The sequence below is a fragment of the Artemia franciscana genome, chromosome 19 (genome assembly GCF_032884065.1).
Source record: "Artemia franciscana chromosome 19, ASM3288406v1, whole genome shotgun sequence".
In the NCBI taxonomy this organism is placed as follows: Eukaryota; Metazoa; Arthropoda; class Branchiopoda; order Anostraca; family Artemiidae; genus Artemia; species Artemia franciscana.
In genome coordinates this window covers 4,070,460-4,092,115 of record NC_088881.1, presented here as the reverse complement: position 1 = coordinate 4,092,115, position 21,656 = coordinate 4,070,460, and the positions used below count along the sequence as shown (strand labels likewise).

Genomic DNA, 21,656 nt, shown 5'->3' with positions numbered 1-21,656 from the left:
AAAGAGAGGAAAACGAACAGCAGATCACCCGCGAATGGGGTGGGAGTATGTCGTAAGGAAGAATCAAGGGAATTCAAGCTTCTTGTGAGGGGGTAAAGAGGGAAGCTTTAAATAGTTTGAGATGGAGGAGGAGCGCCCACAGTCTCAGTGTTAAGCTCAAGCAGCTTAATGCTGCAGTGACCTGTTAGTAGTAGTATGAGCTCTGAGATGGCTTACTCATAAAAAATGCTGTGATTCCAAACTTTTTATTCTTTTCACGGGCTTTGTATTTCTCAAGAAAGAATCAGTCAAGATTTAAAACAGCCGACCTAGATAATACTTATATCACCGCTTAGACCCACCATTGCTTCTACAGACACGTTATTGTTTCTATTAGCTTTAAATTCACCAAAGGTTATACACAGCAACTAACTAAAAAGTCTGTCGGGCGAAAGGTGTAACATAGAAATTAAGAAGATCGAAGATAGAAATGTTAGAAATGCATATGCTCTTTTGCGAGAATTGGAGACAAAATATCCCCATCCCCTAAAAAAAAGTTCAAAACCCACCTCCATGAAAAAAACTTCCCCTGAAAGTTTCAACATAATCCCCCATCATAAGATAAAACAAATTAAACCTGGCAAAACTACGCACGGAATTCACTCTCGTCAATAAAAACCTACTGGCTGAGAGGCATCAATTGCAGGATGGAGGGAGGCAGCATTACACCTTCTAGGCTATTATGGCCTTCTTCTTCCCTAAATTTTCAAAAATGCTTTCTTCATCAGTATTTTCATTAACAAGCGGCTTTTTTGTACTTCACTGAATTTTTTTTTAAATAAAAACAAACTCTACCCCCCCCCCAGCCTATTAATTTCCATGAATTATAGCTACTCATACGACTACCATACGAAACATCAATTTAAGCAACCACTGATTAATGCCTCCAGGAAAAAAATTGAGAAAGTTCTATAAGCGTCTTTCCAAAGTGAAGGTCAATTCAATCAGAAAACGGTCGATCGTTGAAATTTGCTTAGTCGCCTTTGTAACACATGATTTGCTCTTTGTGGTTATTGGTTGGAAGTTCTACTGCGTTTCTGAACAGAAAAAAAAATAACATTTAGGAAATATTTTCATCAATTTCCAATTTTGATCCGAAATAGTACATATAAAAAGTTAAGAAGTTTTGATCCGAAATTGTACGTGGTTATTGGTTGGACCTTTCTATTGCGTTTCTAAACGAAAAAAAAATTACTTTTACAAAATATTTTCATCATTTTCCAATTTTGATCCAAAATATCAAATTTTCATATCACATATCAAAAGTTAAGAAGTTTTTGAATTTTGCTCGGTCGCCTTTGTAATGTATGATTTGCTCTCTGTGGCTATTGATTGGAAGTTCTATTGCGTTTTGAGCAGAAAAACAATTTACATTTAGGATATATTTTCATCATTTTCCGGTCCTTATCCGAAATAGTACATAACAAAAGTTAGGAAGTTTTTGAAATTTGCTCGGTCGCCTTTGTAACACAAGATTCGCTCTTTGTGGTTATTGGTTGGAAGTTCTACTGTGTTTCTGAACAGAAAAAAAATAACATTTAGCAAAAATTTTCATCATTTTCCGATTTTGATCCGAAAAAGTACATAACAAAGGTTAGGAAGTTTTTGAAATTTGCTCGGTCGCCTTTGTAACACAAGATTCGCTCTTTGTGGTTATTGGTTGGAAGTTCTACTGTGTTTCTGAACAGAAAAAAAATAACATTTAGCAAAAATTTTCATCATTTTCCGATTTTGATCCGAAAAAGTACATAACAAAGGTTAGGAAGTTTTTGAAATTTGCTCGGTCGCCTTTGTAACACAAGATTCGCTCTTTGTGGTTATTGGTTGGAAGTTCTACTGTGTTTCTGAACAGAAAAAAAATAACATTTAGCAAAAATTTTCATCATTTTCCGATTTTGATCCGAAAAAGTACATAACAAAGGTTAGGAAGTTTTTGAAATTTGCTCGGTCGCCTTTGTAACACAAGATTCGCTCTTTGTGGTTATTGGTTGGAAGTTCTACTATGTTTCTGAACAGAAAAAAAAAATAACATTTAGCAAAAATTTTCATCATTTTCCGATTTTGATCCGAAAAAGTACATAACAAAGGTTAGGAAGTTTTTGAAATTTGCTCGGTCGCCTTTGTAACACATGATTCGCTCTTTATGGCTATTGGTCGGAAGTTCTATTGCGTTTTGAACGGAAAAAAAACTTACATTTAGGAAATATTTTCGTCATTATCCAATTTTGATCCAAAATTGTACGTGGTTATTGGTTAGAAGTTTCATTGCGTTTCTGAACGGAAAAAAAATTATATTTACGAAAAATTTTCACCATTTTCCAATTTTGATTTTCCAATTACTGCTATGACAATATGAAACAAATAAGAGGTCCAAATAGGGACAGGTCCTTTTACTGGACAGTGAAACAAAAATATATACAAAGGCTCTATATATTTCGATGACATAGTCGGTCAACATCATCAGTAGAATTACTAACGTGTCAAAACTGAAAGCTTTGTCCTTGAAGTGATTGTTTGATCTAGTACAAATATTGTTTGTTTCACTTTTGATACGTTACTAACTCTAATGATGATGATGACCGACTGTGTCATCGAAATATCTAAAGCCTTTGTATATATTTTTGTTTCACTGTCTTATAAAAGGACATGTCCGCATTTGGAACTCTTATTTGTTTCGTCATAGAAAAGGCAGTGTGGTCTTGGAAAAAAAATACTATGATGACATGAATAGCTGCATTTGTAATGAAAGGTGGAGGATCCTTTCAATCCCACAAATCAAAAAGTTGCAATCAATGAAAGCACGAAAACAAAGAAAGAGAAAAGAGACACCGATTACACCAAGAGGAGAAGTAACAGGTGGGGAAAGATAGAAAAATGGAGTAAAAATGGAGTAAAAAGAGGGAGAGGTATAGAGATAACAGGGATAAAGATACTCCAGAGCCAATGATGGCGCAACGATCGTCAACAGTTTAGCTGCCGGGGCTTTTTTTTTACAGGGACAGGTAGCAAGACTGTCACTCAGCGTTGCGGCAGCTGAATTCGACCCTGGGCACCATATTGACAAGCAGAAATCAGTCTTCTGGGTTACCACAGGATGAGGGAGAGAGATAGATAGACAAAAGTTCAAATCTTACCAACACAGCATTACGTTGAGCTTTCCCAGAAATCCAACCATTAATAAAGTTAGGTCTCCCAACCGTATTAAAATCTGTACCATTAGTATCTAAAATGTGGAAGATGGAAAAATTGAGTAAAAACAGGGACGGGTATAAGGATTAAAAGGATAAAGATTCTCCAAGGCCAATGATGGCACATAGATCGTCAACAGTTGTCGACGTTTTAGCCGTCGGGTAGCAAGGCTGTTGCTCGGCATTGCGGCAGATCGGTTCCAGTCCGGGAACCGTACTGACAACCAGAAATCAATGCACTGGTCTATCATAGGATGAGGGAGAGAGACAGATAGACAAAAGTTCAAATCTTACCAACACAGCATTGCGTTGAGCTTTCCCCGAAATCCAACCATTGATAAAATTAGGTCGGCCAGCCATATAAAAATTTTTTCCATTTTTATTTAACATCCTTGGACGTTGTTGAAGTCCTTCGATTGCTCTTGGAGGCTGTTTATCCCAAGGCTGGCCCCGAATAGAAGCAGAAGACGTAACCGAATTGTTTTGTACAGACGCTAATATCCTTGGAGCCGTAGTGTTTTTCGTTGGTTCATTGGGTTTAACTCCTGAGTGAGACGAAGGCATTCTAGTCCACATACCAGCATGTACAGAATCAGAATATCCGTTTAAGGAAATATTAGCTTGGTGTGGCCAATATTCAACAAATTCTGTTCCAGCTGAATAATACTTTTTTATATCTTCCATATTGACAACTGCACACTGATCGTTAGCTGATAGTTTGTTTCTAAGACCTTCCACTTTAAAACAGAATTTCAGATAGCCAAGATCCCAACCAGATATAATTTCTGATTTGGCTTTTAAATTGTCCGTCTCAAAATAACATTGAGGAACATACTTTACACCAGCTTTCATTATATATGGTATAACACAATCGTCATTTATTTTGTAGAAGCCGCACTTGTCTGAAGGATCCGTGGACTTTAGGATAAGTTTCTTGTGAACAACTTCAAGAAACGAGTAAAATTCTTTAGCGTCACTAACTTTAACAAGCAAGTCTTTCAAAGTGAAAGGATTTTGACTCTTGAAATAATAGAAATCACAATGCTTAGCGTTTATATCACATAGAAATTGTGCTTCATTGGGTGTTACAAATACACTTCTTATACACACACAACTGTAAATGTCTGGTTTCAAAAGAAATTTGAATTTCATCAAAATTTTCTGCTCAAATAATGACACTGGTGTGTACTTTTCACCATTTCTGAAGATATATGGGAAAGGTATATCGTTAACAGTTTCCCAGCCAAACCTTCCTTTTGCTGTATCGTCATCATCTTTTGGCAAAACAGGTACTCGTGATTGGTGACAAGTGGTTCGAAAATAGCTGCTGGTTCCGTTGTCATCATCATCGCGTGTCAAAACAGATGCTGGGGCTCGATGATCAGTAGCTCTGCAATACCTGCTTATTCCTTTGTCATCATCCACACGGGACAAAACAGGTGATGGTGCTTGATGATCAGCGGCTTGGAAATAGCTGCTGATTGCGTTGTCACCATCACCCCGTGGCAAAACAGGGGCAGGAGCTTTTCGCACTGTGGCTCTAGAAAAGCTGCTGATAAAAGGATCATCATCATCAGACTGCACAGCATCCACTGGCAACGGATTATGATTTAAAGAGCTTACAGAAAAGCTGAATACCCCTGATTGAGCGGGTCTGGTCAAAAGCTGCTGCTGCTGATGGTCTAATTTTGCATTGTTAGCATTAGCCATTTTAGGAGCAGGTGCTTCATATTCATCATCTCTTTCTTCTTGCTTGACTGGAGACAGCTTTTCTGAAGCTACAAAACAAAAACAGCTTTAAAACGTAATTTAATACTATGTTTCAACCTGACACAGAGAAGCTTAAATTAAAATTAGTTAAAAGTACAGCAATATCCTATATCAAATTTGAATCATTTGGAATCCACCTGTATATAAACAATATGTGTTTGACATTTGTTGGAAAACTATACAATTCAAAAGATAATTTCTTACTGTCACAAAGACTTGAAAGTAGTTTTTAAACTATTTTGTTGAGGAATAATTCGTTCAGATCCTTTTGACCAAATGACTTTTCTCAAGACAAGAATAAGTGATGTTTGTAATGACATAAACGTAAATTTCAGACTTAAAATACAAACAAAAGAAGAACTCTTGAGCAGAGTTCAAGTTCAAGTGCTATTTATTTTCATAAAATAACAATAACAAAAACAATATCCCAAAGGGCTCAATGGCCCGTTATTCGGGAAACGGCATACAATAAATAAAGAATCATAAAACTTGTCATAAACATACTAACCAACATATAAATATAAATATGTAAGGAAAAGAAATCAAAAGTGAAGACGTGAAGACGTGATTATAAATTGACCCGAAAGACTTCTCATAAAAGGTTTGAAAATTTGACCTAACAGCACACTTTTAAGGCACATTTCGAAGGGTAAGCCTTTGCTTTAACTGAATTAAATCCATTTATAACCTGTCAAAACAAAAAAGGGCGCAGAGCCTCTAAATGACAGAGTACAACAAAAGGGGAAAAAAGGGAGAAAAAAAACGAAAACAAAAATTATACACTGAACAAAATAAATAATTTTTACAATCCTAAGAGCAGAGAAGACCAATTGTGATCAAGTTTACTCGCAGAAGATTTAAAATCGTCCAGTCTTTTATCAATAATTGTTGCTGGAAAGATGATACAAGTGATGTCCTAAAGACAATAATGTCCAATGATAAAACTGAAGACAATCAGATCAGTATCTGTGTTGATGAAAAACTAATCATAACAAGGCGATTAGATAAAATTTAGTCAGCAGCAGAGATCTTACCTCGATTTTAGCCCTCTACAAAATAGAGGGCTATCCCTCTACAATGATAAAACTGAAGACAATCAGATCAGTATCTGTGCTGAGGAAAAACTAATCATAACAAGGCGATTAGATAAAATTTAGTCAGCAGCAGAGATCTTACCTCGATATTAGCCCTCTACAAAATAGAGGGCTATCCCTCTACAATGATAAAACTGAAGACAATCAGATCAGTATCTGTGTTGATGAAAAACTAATCATAACAAGGCGATTAGATAAAATTTAGTCAGCAGCAGAGATCTTACCTCGATATTAGCCCTCTACAAAATAGAGGGCTATCCCTCTACAATGATAAAACTGAAGACAATCAGAACAGTATCTGTGTTGATGAAAAACTAATCATAACAAGGCGATTAGATAAAATTTAGTCAGCAGCAGAGATCTTACCTCGATTTTAGCCCTCTACAAAATAGAGGGCTATCCCTCTACAATGATAAAACTGAAGACAATCAGATCAGTATCTGTGCTGAGGAAAAACTAATCATAACAAGGCGATTAGATAAAATTAAGTCAGCAGCAGAGATCTTACCTCGATTTTAGCCCTCTACAAAATAGAGGGCTATCCCTCTACAATGATAAAACTGAAGACAATCAGATCAGTATCTGTGTTGATGAAAAACTAATCATAACAAGGCGATTAGATAAAATTTAGTCAGCAGCAGAGATCTTACCTCGATTTTAGCCCTCTACAAAATAGAGGGCTATCCCTCTACAATGATAAAACTGAAGACAATCAGATCAGTATCTGTGCTGAGGAAAAACTAATCATAACAAGGCGATTAGATAAAATTTAGTCAGCAGCAGAGATCCTACCTCGATTTTAGCCCTCTACAAAATAGAGGGCTATCCCTCTACAATGATAAAACTGAAGACAATCAGATCAGTATCTGTGCTGAGGAAAAACTAATCATAACAAGGCGATTAGATAAAATTTAGTCAGCAGCAGAGATCCTACCTCGATTTTAGCCCTCTACAAAATAGAGGGCTATCCCTCTACAATGATAAAACTGAAGACAATCAGATCAGTATCTGTGCTGAGGAAAAACTAATCATAACAAGGCGATTAGATAAAATTAAGTCAGCAGCAGAGATCTTACCTCGATTTTAGCTAGTTTTATCCCTCTACAATGTAGACTGTAGACTACAACTCGATTTTAGCTAGTTTTATCCCTCTACAATATAGACTGTAGACTACAACTCGATTTTAGCTAGTTTTATCCCTCTACAATATAGACTGTAGACTACAACTCGATTTTAGCTAGTTTTATCCCTCTACAATGTAGACTGTAGACTACGACTCGATCTTAGCTAGGTTTATCCCTCTACAATATAGACTGTAGACTACAACTCGATTTTAGCTAGTTTTATCCCTCTACAATGTAGACTGTAGACTACAACTCGATTTTAGCTAGTTTTATCCCTCTACAAAGTAGACTGTAGACTACAACTCGATTTTAGCTAGTTTTATCCCTCTACAATATAGACTGTAGACTACAACTCGATTTTAGCTAGTTTTATCCCTCTAAAATGCAGACTATAGATTACAACTCGATTTTAGCTAGTTTTATCCTTCTACAATGTAGACTGTAGACTACAGCTCGACTTTAGCTAGTTTTATCCCTCTACAATGTAGACTGTAGACTACAATCTAGGTCGTAAATCAAGATTCGACATTGAAGAAACAAGCTTAAACTTCAGAAAGTTCATTGCAAGGGTTTAAATTTAAACTCTCCGCAAGAGGTCCTTCAGATCAATACAGAGGGGAAGGAATATCCCTCACTAACTTCATCTGGAAGAAAACATCTCAACATGTAATAAGGGACCTAAGAGAATATCAGCTCCCAACAACAGCTCCCATCTTATTGTTGAAATGTTAGTTGCTAACCAGATCTAAAAATTGAAACTTGTTGAACCTTGGTTCAACATTGGTAAATGTTGAACCTTGGTATAAAAAACAGTGTATTGACCTTGATTACTCTTATGTACTGACTTTTACCCATTCTAATGAATAGTTACTTTATAGTGGCTTCAGTCACTTAATAGTCACTTTATAGTCAGTTTATAGTCACTTAAGGTTTGTGTATCCCCTGCAAGTTTTACATGCCAATTTTCTGCAAGTATTTAGGTTTCAGCTCAAGACTACGGTTGCTGTGTCCTTCGACATCTGAGAATGGAACACAACCTTTATCTAGGAGTTATTAATACTATTAATACTAAATTAATACTATTAAGTACTTATTATATTACTTATTATATATTAATATTAATACTATATATAATAATACTTATTATATTAATACTATTAATTATACAAGTTAATACTATTAAGGGAGTTAATAGTAATAGTAATAGTAATAGGGGTTAATAGTAAGTTACGAATAGGAATGACATAGTTACTAACACTGTATTCAAGCTTTGCAAGTCACTCCAAAGGATCTGCAGTTTTGACAATGCAACCCCATCTTTAGTCGTAAAAGGTGACTTGGAATTGTTTTCCGCAGATGTAAATGGTAAGCTAGTCGCAAAATATTTTTCGCATAATGTCCAGATTAGCACCCATGCTCCTGACGAGGGGCTACAGCATTCTGAATTTAGATGCAGTATGTTTTCATCGCTCCAGGCAAGGCTTATCTAGAAGGGTAGGGGATTTGACCCCCTTGAAATATTTTTCCAACTCGTAAACCGTAGCAAAGATGAATATACAAAAAAAACTTTATTCGATTTTAAAAGTTTATTTTGTAAAACCCTCCCCCAAAAAAAACTTTTTTAAAGGTTGAACTGGTTTTAAAGATTGGCATAGTTTTGGTATAAAGAGTGGTGTATTGATCTTGATTATGACTTTGGTCTTACACATTGACTTTGATAGCGACTTTTTTCTATTCTAGTGAACAGATAAAAACTGTCACTTAAGGTTTATGTTTCACTTTAAGTTATTAGGGTTTCACTTAAGGTTCGACTATACGATTTTTTATACGATTTTAAAAGTTTATTTTGTAAAACCCTCCCCCCAAAAAATCCTTTTTTAAAGGTTGAACTGATTTTAAAGGTTGGCATAAAGGTTGAACTTTGGTATAAAAAGTGGTGATTATGATTATGATTGATCTTGATTATGACTTTGATCTTATGCACCGACTTTGGTAGCGACTTTTGTCTATTCTAGTGAACAGATAAAAACTGTCACTTAAGATTTATGTTTCACTTTAAGCTATTAGGGTTTAACTTAAGGTTGGATTACAGATTTGGTGTCATTCGACAGCTGAGGGTTGGTTTTATTCATCTACAAAATTACGCTTTCGGATTTTTGGTATTTATAGAAATTTGTTTTGCATTTGTAGTAGACTGAAAATTAAATTAACAACATGCGAAAACAGGCAAAGGCGACTACAGAAAAGTCTTAGAGAAGACTACAAAGTCAAATATAATAAACATTTAAAAAAATGTTTAAACTTATTCCAAATCGAACTAAAAAGTAGGATGTAATTTTTTTCGAGAGCCTATGAATATAAGTTGAAACGATGGGCGTAAAACGGATTGGGGTTTATCTAGCTTGGTCTTTTCCACTCGTTTCTTCGCCCCACCGACTTTTAGAGAATACGGTATCTGTGTTATGTAAAGCACAATCCATTTTGAGCTCCTCGTTTTCACTTAAATTCACAGATTGACAGTAAGAAAATTATTTTGTACTTTTTAGACCATTTTAAAAACGATTAAAAAGAAAAACTTATATTCTTTTATTGAAAATCTGCTTTGCATGTTCTTTGGGTTGAAAAATAAATTAAATACATGTGAAAATAGATAAATTGTCCTACTTTTTAAGCAAGTTTAGATAATTCTCGAGAAAAATTCTAAATAATGTTACAATTCTGGCTCATCGAATGGATAACCTAGAAAGCATCTGTTTGATGATACTAACAAGATAGTATCTATAGATACTAAAAAAATAGGATACCAATTAAATAATGTTACAATCATGGTTCAGCGAATGGACAAACCAGTAAGTATTTATATATAGTACCTATACAATACTAAAAGTATCTTGTCCCCTTGGTGCACGCTATATATGTAGGCTTGAAGCAGAATTACATGTTTCAAAGGGGGCGCAAACTGTAAAATAGTACCGCAACTCTCAGCCCACCAAAAACATTTATTTCCTGCTTTTTCTATCTTTTAAATATTTGCTCGCATTAAATAACTTTTCACATTTTTAGGCTAGATTGATTTCACTGACATAGGTATAAGACTTTCAAGACATTCACACATCAAATGAACCAGACTTTCAGTCATAAGACAATCGAAAAGAAGACCCTTTTTTAGGGTCTCTTGGGTTACTGGAAATTCTTTGTGGGGGGGATTCAAAAAATAGTGAGGAACTTGAGGTTTGTAGGATAATATAAGAAAAGCCAAAAAATGAGTTTAACGGAGTCCTTCACTCCAGGACATATGCTATTTGAATTTGACAAAATTTTCCAAGAATTTACTGGAAATTCTTTGTGATAAGTTTATCTCCAGAAATTCTTTAATTCTCTTGCAAGGTCGTATCCAGGATTTTTTCGGAGGGGTGGGAGTGCAAAAGTTTTTTTTTTCCGGGGGGTTACGAATAAACTTTAAAAACGCGTCAAAAATTTGTTTATGATAATTTTTGATACGTTTTTACCAGCCGAACAAAAATCTCAGGGGGGTTCATACCCCCCTGCCTCCCCCCACTCTGGACACGGCCTTGTTCTCTTCTGTACTGATATTGATTATTTACACTAACAATGAGTAAAAAAGCTGGGATTTGGAGGTGGTCACTTAAAACCGAATATCCATAAGTTTCAAACCACCGAATACACTTATTTGTTGACGTTTAAGTTTTTCATTATAAGTTTAAAAAAAAAAGATTTCGACAAAAAAGTCCAAAATCAGATCAAACCAAAGACGAGGAGAAATAAAGTCAAATAATAATTCAAAGCTATGTAGTTCAACCCCCCCCCCCCCCATCAACAAGTTCTGAAAGTGTCAATTTAATACACTTAGTCGTTTGTGATATATTATATATACGCCCTTTTGACAACCTGCATGTAAACATTGTCTTTTTATTTATTTCAACACCCCCCCAATATTCCCTGATAATCTCAACTCAATACAATTAGCCTTTCTTAGGATATTGTAGATACATTTTTTGACAGCCTGGATGCCCATAGTGTCTTTGATTTCATCATCCACCTCGATGTTCGCTGACAATAACAACTTAATATTCTTAGCCGTACCGAAGATGTTGCAGATATGCACTTTCGACAACCAAGATTAACAAACATTTTTTGACTACTTCAACCCCCCCCCCTTCAACATTCCTTTAAAGTTTCAAGTTAACTGTTCCTGGGATATTAAATCCTTCGTGTGATTCAGCATTTTCTCGGCAAATATTTTGAATATGAAAAATAGAGATAATCCAGATAGAAAATTTGTTCAGTCAAAAACAGCCTATGAAGAGAGATTGAATGAATTTAAACCCCTACTCAAATTCGAAAATCCGTCAGCTTAAAAATACTTTAAGTCAGTGTTAATCTAGAAAGAATTCCTAGTTCAAAAGCCAGCCCAAAATACACATATTAAATAAAAATACGTATTTAATTTAAGTGAGGAATGTTTTAATTTGTTTCTAATAAAATGATGCTCCTGAAAAAAAAAATGCAAAACACTTATAAAATAAATAAATACAGTAATATGAATAAAAAAAAGAATTATCTCTGTCCCTTTGAAGTATGATGGACATTAAAATGAAAAGATTTTTTCGCCTCAGAAATCATCTTCAGTCTAATCCCACTTGAAAACCACAGCTTTTTCTTCTTCTTCTTCTGCTTGTTTCAAAATTACGAAATTTTTGGAGCAGAATTACTTTTTCGTCAGCTTTGCCACGCTGAACTGTGAAAACAAATTAGAGAAACTAATCCGATAAATTTGACAAGACAATTTGCTGATTCCCAAAGGCACACAAGGACCTTCAAAAAAAGCCATCTAAGCCATCCTAAGCCATAAAAAGCCTTAAGCCATCTGGTGCCATGAGTTTTTTAGCTTTTTCGGAAATTTTTCACCCACGTCTTTTTCTGATTTGGCACCCACTACAACCAAAAACCTGCACAACTGCACATGGAGACATTTTTCATTAAAGACTCTACTCCCGGTTTTCCCTTTTTTTATATATTTTTTTCCTTTTTTTTTCTTTATTTTTTTTTTCTTTTGTTTAGATTCCTAATGATAACAACCTTCAAACAAAAGCACCTTCTTAAGCTGTTTGATGTCATACATTTTCAGCTTATTTTTTGACGGGAATTTTCACCTCGCGTTTCTTTTTTCATTATTTTTTATTTCCAAAGATAACAACGCATTCGAGCAAAATTTCTGAAGAGCAATTTTTGTTTTTTTGTTTGTTCTCTCCTCCAACATAAGGGAATTTCCTGGTTTTGAAATTGACTAGCAGAGAAAGCTATTTCTTCTTGACGACCCGCTTTGAGAAATTTGAGGATTTCCTACTCCTACACTATGTACTGGCGTAGGACAAATTTTAGGACTCATATTTTTTAGGTTGAGAGAATTTTCACTTGACTTATTCAAAAAACCAGATTTCATTTTCACCGTCCTTGGTATTTTAAAATATTTCTAGAAAAGTTGTAATATTTACCTTTCTCAAAAACACGCCCTTCACCAGCGCTCGAACTCATTTGATCTTCTAAACTAGAAGTTAGACAAGTCCTTTGGTTAGAATTCACACTGGATTTCCGGACCTTCGGTCGATTAAGCTTTTTTGACACGACCAGGGAAACAGAGCTTACACTTGACAAGCCAGTTGGAGCTGGAACACTCGAACTAGAATTCGGAACACTCAGTATCGGAACTGGGCAAGTACTGCTAGGCTTATTTCCGATAAAATGCTTTGAACAAACACAACTGAGCGGTCCAGGAGTCCACATGCCCCCCTTGTTAGTAGCTGAAATCCACTGTGCCCTATAAACACTGCTTTTTGGTGGAAAGGGGAACAATTGGAACGGTGTTGCACGCCGACGTGTCTTGTGGGTGTTCGAAACTTCTTTCGTGTTGGAGCATCCTTCTATTTCACACTGGCCATCTTTCACATCTTTCACTTCACGTTTGCCTCTCTGTTTTCTTTGTGTTTTCTGTCTCTCTGTTTTGTGATCCTAATAAATAAAAAAAAGTTTGATCATTAAGGTATGCTCGATTCAAGGTGAAAGCAGCTCACTTCTTTGTCTTGAAAAAAATTACTCTTTTGAACAACTATCTTAAAAAAGAATACCAAACTTTTAAGAGTACATAAGGAAATTTAATCTATTTTAAACACAACATACCCGGCCGAAAAAAAACTGATTCGAAAATGAAACCAGCAAAAATATTAGCCCACCTTCTTTCGTGTTGGTGGCCAGAGAACTTCGCCGGCCAGAAAAAAATATTTGTCAAAGCTGATCCAAGAATGTAGCGAAATGCAATTTTTCAGGCCAGCAAAACGAATTTTTCAAATCCTATCCAAAACACAACAACAAAAGAGAGAATAATGAGGACTTTTTTCCAAGACAGTGAACCAACAAAACCTATTTGAATATTTCGGCCCTATATCTAAGGGCCGTCTTCAGCAAAGAAAAAATAAAAAACAATAAAACACTTACAATAAAAGTTCGCAGTTAAAAATCCATTTTTATTTTTTATTTTAAAATAGCCTTGGCATCATTACTTCTTAACGAAAAGTCCAGCCAAGACTGTCTGATAAAAGCTAACATTTTACGAGATAAAAAGGTTCATTCATTTTACTAACTATATTTATTAAAAATTGGAATGATTTCTTATTGCGATATTTGCCTTCTCTGCAGCTAATCTGATAGTTCTTTTGATATTGGGCTTGTTTTTGTCAAGTTATATTGTTTTATTGTTTTATATTGTTATATTGTTATATTATAATATTGTTATATTGTTTTGACCAATATACTTGTTGATATTGGTCTAGACATTGATGTTCTCATATATTTGGTTAAATTATGTAACAAATATTCCATGCACTTCCAGTTTCGAGATTCATATTACAAACAGGTAAGGGGCCTTCCTATGGGAGCACCTCTATCAGGCCTACTCGCAAATATTTTCGTCGAGAATCTTGAAAATTGGGCCCTAGATTCGTATTTTCTTAATCATGTGTTTTGGGGACGTTTCATGGACGACATAATTTCAGTTTGGAATTATGGCGAAAGTGAAATACTTACGATAGAAACCTGCAATTCACTCTAGAGACCGAAAGAGATGGAAAAATACCTTTTTTAGATGTATTGATAATACGCAGTGTGAATAAACTTGATTTTAGGGTTTACAGAAAACCTACGCATAATAATAGATACCTTCACTTCAAATCTAACCATCCTCCACAGGTTAAAAGAGGTGTGGTAATATCTCTTGTGGATAGAGTACTTAATATCTGTTCAGAGCCGTATGTTAAAAAAGAATTAAATTTTATTACAGACATACTTTTTGGCAACGGGTACCCAATTTCTCTCATAAATACTGTTATTGCTCAAAGATTAAAGATGCATTCTTCTGAAGCCTTAAATCCCACACCAGTAAATGATTCGAATAAACCCACAAGCACGATTTACCTACCTTATATTCCGAAAATTACTTCAAAACTGAAAAAAGTTTGTTTAAAGAACAATTTACGTGTTGTATTCACAAGCAATTTAAGTATAATGAATCTTGTCAATTCTGGTAAGGATAAAACCCCAATTACTCGTCTACGAGGGGTGTATCAAATACCATGTAGTTGTGGAAATTATTACATTGGTCGAACCCACCAAAATTTAGGAACAAGATTACAGCAACACAAAGAAAGTATTGAAAAAGCATTAAAATCTAAAAATAACTCCATATCTTTCGATTCAGCTTTAAGTAATCATATTTTTGAAAATCCAAACCATTGTGTTCTATTTGACGAAACAATTCTAATTAGCAATGACCTAGGAATCAAACAAACTGTCCGTGAGGCAATCGAAATCAAACGAAACTTAAATAATAATACATCTCTAAATAGAGATTTGGGTGAATACACACTCAACCCTATGTACACAAAATTAATTATAGAAAATAATCTAATTCAAAATAAAACAAAAATAGGAACGAACAAAAACAAGCCCAATATCAAAAGAACTATCAGATTAGCTGCAGAGAAGGCAAATATCAAACAGTTCGTGGTAACGAAATGTAGTAAGGAGCGACCCGGCTCAATAGTAAACGAAACTCTAAAAAACGGAATTTTGATGCTAAAATATACATCAAAAGAATCAGATTTTCATGCTGATTTTAAATATATAAGTTTCATCAAATTTAGTCTTTGTCATCAAAAGTTACGAGCCTGGAAAAATTTGCCTTATTTTAGAAAATAGGGGGAAACACCCCCTAAAAGTCACAGAATCTTAGCGAAAATCACACCATCGCATTCGGAGTATCAGAGAACCCTGTAGCAAAATTTTCAAGCTCCTATCTACAAAAATGTGGAATTTCGTATTTTTTGCCAGAAGACAAATCACGGGTGCGTGTTTATTTGTTTGTTTGTTTTTTTTTTCCCAGGGGTCATCGTATCGACCAAGTGGTCCTAGAATGTCGCAAGAGGGCTCATTCTAACGCAAATGAAAAGTTCTAGTGCCCTTTTTAAGTGACCAAAAAAATTGGAGGGCACCTACGCCCCCTCCCACGCTCATTTTTTCTCCAAAGTCAACAGATCAAAATTTTGAGATAGCCATTTTGTTCCGCATAGTCGAAAACCATAATAACTATGTCTTTGAGAATGACTTACTCCCCCAGGGACTGTCCCTGGGGGAGGGGCTGCAAGTTACAAACTTCGACCAGTGTTTACATATAATAATGGTTATTGGCAAGTGTACAGTCGTTTTCAGGGGATTTTTTTTTGGTTTTGGGGGTGGGGTTTAGGGGAGGGGGCTATGTGGTAGGATCTTTCCTTGGAGAAATATGTCATGGAGGGAACAGAAATTCAATGAAAAGGGCGCAGAATTTTCTAAAATTACTATAAAAAAAACAATGAAAAATAAACATGGAAAAGTTTTTTCAATTGAAAGTAAAGAGTAGCATTGAAACTTAAAACGAACAGAGATTATTACGCATATGAGGGGTTCTAAAAATACTTTAGCATAAAGAGTGAGGTATTTAGGAGGAGATAAATACCTCGCTCTTTATGCTATTGTATTTTTAGTAATTTCAACTATTTATTCTACGGCCTTTCTGATTCAGGGGTCATTCTTAAAGAATTGGGACAAAACTTACGATTTGGTGTAAAGAACGAGGTATTAACGAGGGTACAAACCCCCTCATATACATAATAAAAATTTTATTTTTATTTTTTATTTTAATTTTATTTTTTACTAATCAAAAAATTCGTTAAAAATTAAAATTTATAGTTGCCTTTTTATGTAACCGGAAAAAATTGCATGGCAACTAGGCCTCCTTCCCCATCCCTTATTTCTCAAAATCATCTGATCAAAACTAAGAGAAAGCCATTTAGCCAAAAAAGGAATTAATATGCAAATTTCATTTTAATAATTTATGTTTGGAGAGCCAAAATCAAACATGCATTAATTCAAAAACGTTCAGAAATTACATAAAAAAAACTATTTTTTTTAACTGAAAGTAAGGAGCGACATTAAAACTTAAAACGAACAGAAATTACTCCGTATATGAAATGGGTTGTCCCCTCCGCAATCCCTCGCTCTTTACGCTAAAGTTTGACTCTTTGCCACAATTCTGCTTTTTAAAACAATTAAAAGCTTTAGCGTAAAGAGCGAGGGATTGCGGAGGGGGCAACCCATTTCATATACGGAGTAATTTCTGTTCGTTTTAAGTTTTAATGTCGCTCCTTACTTTCAGTTAAAAGAAATATTTTTTTTTATGTAATCGCAATAAGAAATCATTCCAATTTTTAATAAATACAGTTAGTGAAATGAATGAACCTTTTTATCTCGTAAAATGTTAGCTTTTATCAGACAGTCTTGGCTGAACTTTTCGTTAAGAAGTAATGATGCCAAGGCTATTTTAAAATAAAAATAGATTTTTAACTGAGAACTTTTATTGTAAGTGTTTTATTGTTTTTTCTTTTTTCTTTGCTGAAGACGGCCCTTAGATATAGGGCCGAAATATTCAAATAGGTTTTGTTGGTTCATTGTCTTGGAAAAAAGTCCTCATTATTCTCTCTTTTGTTGTTGTATTATGGAAAGGCAGTGTGGTCTTCGTCATTACTTACTATCCAAAACAGATGCGAAATAAACATCGCGAAGGTGAAAAGATATTTTTCCTAATGGGACGTGAAATCCAACTCCAGTCAGAACCAAGCTCAGTTAGTTAGCTCGAAAACCTATGGATTTTTGAGAAACAAGTTTTCTTTTGATTTTGGATCTTCGGATTTCTGAAAAATAAAAAAGAAGGTGTTTTCTGCCAAATACGAAACTACACGAAGATGGGTGCGGTGTATGGATAGAAAAAATCCCCTCACCCTAAGAATGACCTATAAAGCCCCCAGGGACAAAATATTTGGGCATAAGAAACCGGTTGCGAATTGACTCGTCTTTCAGAAACTCGATACGGAATATCGGGACTTTTTTCTGGAGTTTTGTTGCCGACTTCGGGTTGAGGCGGAAAGATTCCATTACCAGTGTGTGATCGCTGTCAAACTCTCCTCCTGCAAAAGCGACTGTGTCTAGCGTGCTAGTTTTCCAGCGTTTCGGGACGAGTACATAATCGACGCAGTTTTTAGTGGTTCCATCAGGTGATCTCCACGTGACTTCTCGTCGCTCTCTGTGTTTGAAAAGTGTTGACCACTACTAGCTCGTTATCCCGGCAGTATTCCAGAAGGCGCTCGCCTCTTCTGTTTCTGGTGCCATATCCAAATTTTCCCATAACGTCTTCGTTATGGGAATAACGTAACGTATATATATACATAACGTAACGTATATATATATATATATATATATATATATATATATATATATATATTGCATTTTCATGCAACCTCTAGCATAGCTGTTTGTGTCTCACAATAGTTCTTCCTAGAGATCATTTGGCTTATGACTGGTTCAAAATCACCTTCAGGGGTCTGTGATGGGTGTGGCGCTAAATTGATTTTGTGATATATTTGTCCAGCTATTTTGTAAAGTATATTCTGTCACCTGTCACTTGTTTTCCCCGGAGCGTAAGCTAATTGTCTCTTAAAACAGACAGATAAAACTGATTTGTTCTCCAGCGTGTCCTATTATGTACAATAGTATCCTTTTTTCTTCTGCACTTTCTTTTTTGACTCGTTTTGAATCCCTTTGTCCTTGAACAGCACAGTTCTTTTTACACTCTTAATATTTGCTTTAGCGTTTCTGCTAATCCTACAATTCTGTGTTCTTCACTTTCATCTTTGGCACGTTCTGATTCCTGCTATTGCTCGCAATTCTCGCTGCTAATTATTTTCTAACAGCATGTTTCTTTGTTCTCGCGGTCTTATATCTTCTAACCACACATTTCTCTGTTCTCCATTTTCATTTTGATTCGTTCTGATCCTCATTGTCCCATGTTTTGTAACCGCATGTTTTATTTTTGTCCCTCACTTCCGTTTTTGTGTCGTTATGATTCTCGCTGCCACTTATCTTTCAACTGCATATTTTCATATTGTCCAATTTCGTTTTTGACTTGTTCTATTTATTGGTTCCACTAATATTTTAACTACATATCTCTTTGATCTTTATTTTCATTTATCATTACCTCAAGACATTTTTAGTGCCTTTTGCATTAGTTGCTTGGATAGGTCTTGTCACTTTTGATGTTCTAGGTTGTTTATTAACACTCGTCGTACATTTACATTTCTCGGGTCGTTCTCTTGATCTTATTTCTTTTGATGGTGCAATTTGTACATTTTGAACTTACGGTTTTGTCCTCGTTTGTTCTTTTTTGTGCTCATTTTTTGCTAACGTTAATTTAGGTTTGTGCCCCCTAAATATTATGAAACGGCTAAAAATACTTTTTAAAATTTACATCACCGAATATGGGCGAATGAATTTACATATTTCTAAATTTTTGTTCTGCAAATGCTTATAAAACGGTATTAAAATCCATCTTCCTTGTGTCTTTAGTTTCAGTTAACATGATTGCTAAACTATTTAGTCTATCCTGATTTATTGACGATATCACATTTTTTTATAGGTTTTAGCCTGGAAAATGATCTCTATGTAGAAGCAACACTTACTGGCAATGTTAGGAAAATTTCACAGTTTCGAAAATCGATTTTCATTTTGATGGCGACACGGGACCCTTTCAAACATGGGGCCTGATTGGGTCTAATCAATGCAATCGCCCTTTTCTAGAGCTCAACCAGTGGCCCTTGTGGTCTGAACTTTAACTTGATTTCGAGAGTCCGCAGTATAATAATAATGATAATAAATCCCCCTGATAAATTTCCAGACATCCTTCATGACTAAGTAATCGTCCTTCACGTGAAGTACCATCCTTCCATCCTCCTCCATCCTACCAGCCTCGCGTGAACTTCACGTGAAGTAACCATCCTTCACGAACTAAGTAAAAAAAAAAGTTGCCAACCCTTTGTACCCCTGTGAGTCTACCACAGCGGTAACAGTTCTTCGGGGTTACTAAAGTGGCAGCAAAGGTCAAAATTCCTCATGACATTCATGGTATTCAGAAGACAAAGTGAGAGCTGTTCTAGAGGGTACGGGCTAGAGTAGAGGGTACTACTAGAGTAGGATATGGGTAGAGAGTGTCTAGAGTCTAGTTTTCTACACACAATTACAATTTCGACGTAGATTTACTTTGATGCTTAAATTTCTTATAAGATATTTGTCAGTCAACCCGACTGAGAACAAAATAAGGATAGGTGTCCCTAAAAGTCACGTAGCACACGTCACCCATATATAAGCAGCCAAAAACGAAATACCACCTTTCCATCTCACAAGGTAAAAAGTAAATTTTAAAATTCATATAACCCTACTTCAGATCAAGCATGTGCCGTAACGGTGGTCCAAACCTCTGGATCTGGTTTACAGAAAGTTACTGGAATTGTCAAAGATGACCACCATTAAAAAGAAATCTTCTAATTAACTTCGGATGAAAAATCGACTAAGAAGAATCCTTCCGCTAATCAGACTTTACGGTGCAGCATTTGTGAAGTTTTGTGTCGGAATTCTGGCATAACTTTTCGACCGATCATCAGTCAAACCGATGATACAATGGTCGAATCGATTTGACCAATGAAGCAATACTAGAAACTACTTGAACCTCTACAATGGAGAAAACTTATCTTAGTTTGAATCACAAATTGCCATGGGGCAGAAAATCCCACTAAGCAATGACGAAACTCGTTGGATCGTTTTGAAGTTAATTTTTTTATTCCCGCAACCATTCTTCAGGATTAAATAATCTTTTTGCTTGCCTTAAACTTACACGCCGTTTACGCTAATCAATACTATCTGACATTTAAGCTTGAAAACCGGCCACAAGAAAAATAAAGCCTGGCGTGCTAATTGGAAGTCAATTGTACATGATCCTCTGTTTTCTCTTAATTCATGTACAATCCCATGCTCCGTTTTTCTAGTTTTCCCTGACAAACTTTCGGATTTCCCTTTCACTCTCTTTTGACTTTTCCAATTAAAAGATGAAAAAAGCAAGCTGGATTTCTCCAAAATCGCAAAAAAAAATTCGACCATTCGAAAGGATATCTATCATTTGTTGCATTTTCTAGTTCCAGTGCATTGTTCCTATCAGTACTTACGCGAATGTGAACAACGCTTTAGCGTATTGCGTGTTCATGTGAATCAGTTTTCGATAGAGTTTTAGCACATAAATGATCTCGTATATCCCAATCAAACATTATTTGAAGTCAGGGCTGAAATATTCAAAATTATAGGAACTGCATGTGCTAGTTCAGGTTTCATTCCCGCTTAGCTAAGAAGTGACACTTGGTAAGAACTAAGAGCGACACTTGATTTAACATTCCCTACTGGCGGCGCTGATCTCCTTTTCATGGCTCTTCAGCCAGAAAGTGCAATGGCGGGTTGAGAATAGCCATTCTGTACTTTCGTACATCCTTCTTGTCTACCTTCCCCAGATTCCTCCAGATACCCACTTAGAGCTGGGTAGACTCTGGTTGAGCTTACAGAGTCCCGCCACTGACCCCCGTGCCAACCAAATAACCAGCGAGACCAGGACTCGAACCCCTATCTTCACGGACAAAGTGTCTCAAGTCTAGCGCACCAACCACTCGCCTAGGAAAGTAAACAAAACCAAGGAAAAGTAACACAAAGAATAAAGCAAGACAAACAAAGAGTAGACGAATATTATGTCACCTTTAAATCACGATTAATGAACTAAATGGGGCATATTTTTTTAAATAAGAGGAACAGATAAAACAAAAACCCGAAATGTTTTGTGGTAAAGCAGTGGGATTGACCTTAGCTTGGCAATACGGGACCCAGAGATAGAACATGACTGTATCAACACACTGTAGGGCCGATGCAGGGACCTTAGTAGTCAAGAAGCGTCGTTAGTCCAATTT

At 35.6% G+C, this 21,656-nt stretch overlaps 1 protein-coding gene across 1 annotated transcript in view; it reads right to left on the bottom strand.

The window, feature by feature from the left end:
- Positions 1–21,656, bottom strand: part of LOC136039175 (uncharacterized) — a 59,090-nt gene that overhangs the window by 21,780 nt on the left and 15,654 nt on the right. The window contains exons 3-4 of the mRNA XM_065722690.1: positions 12,732–13,245; positions 3,522–5,005 (exon numbers count right to left, since the gene is read on the bottom strand). Coding sequence (XP_065578762.1) covers positions 3,522–5,005; positions 12,732–13,245 — 1,998 coding nt within the window. The remainder of the gene's footprint in view (positions 1–3,521; positions 5,006–12,731; positions 13,246–21,656) is intronic.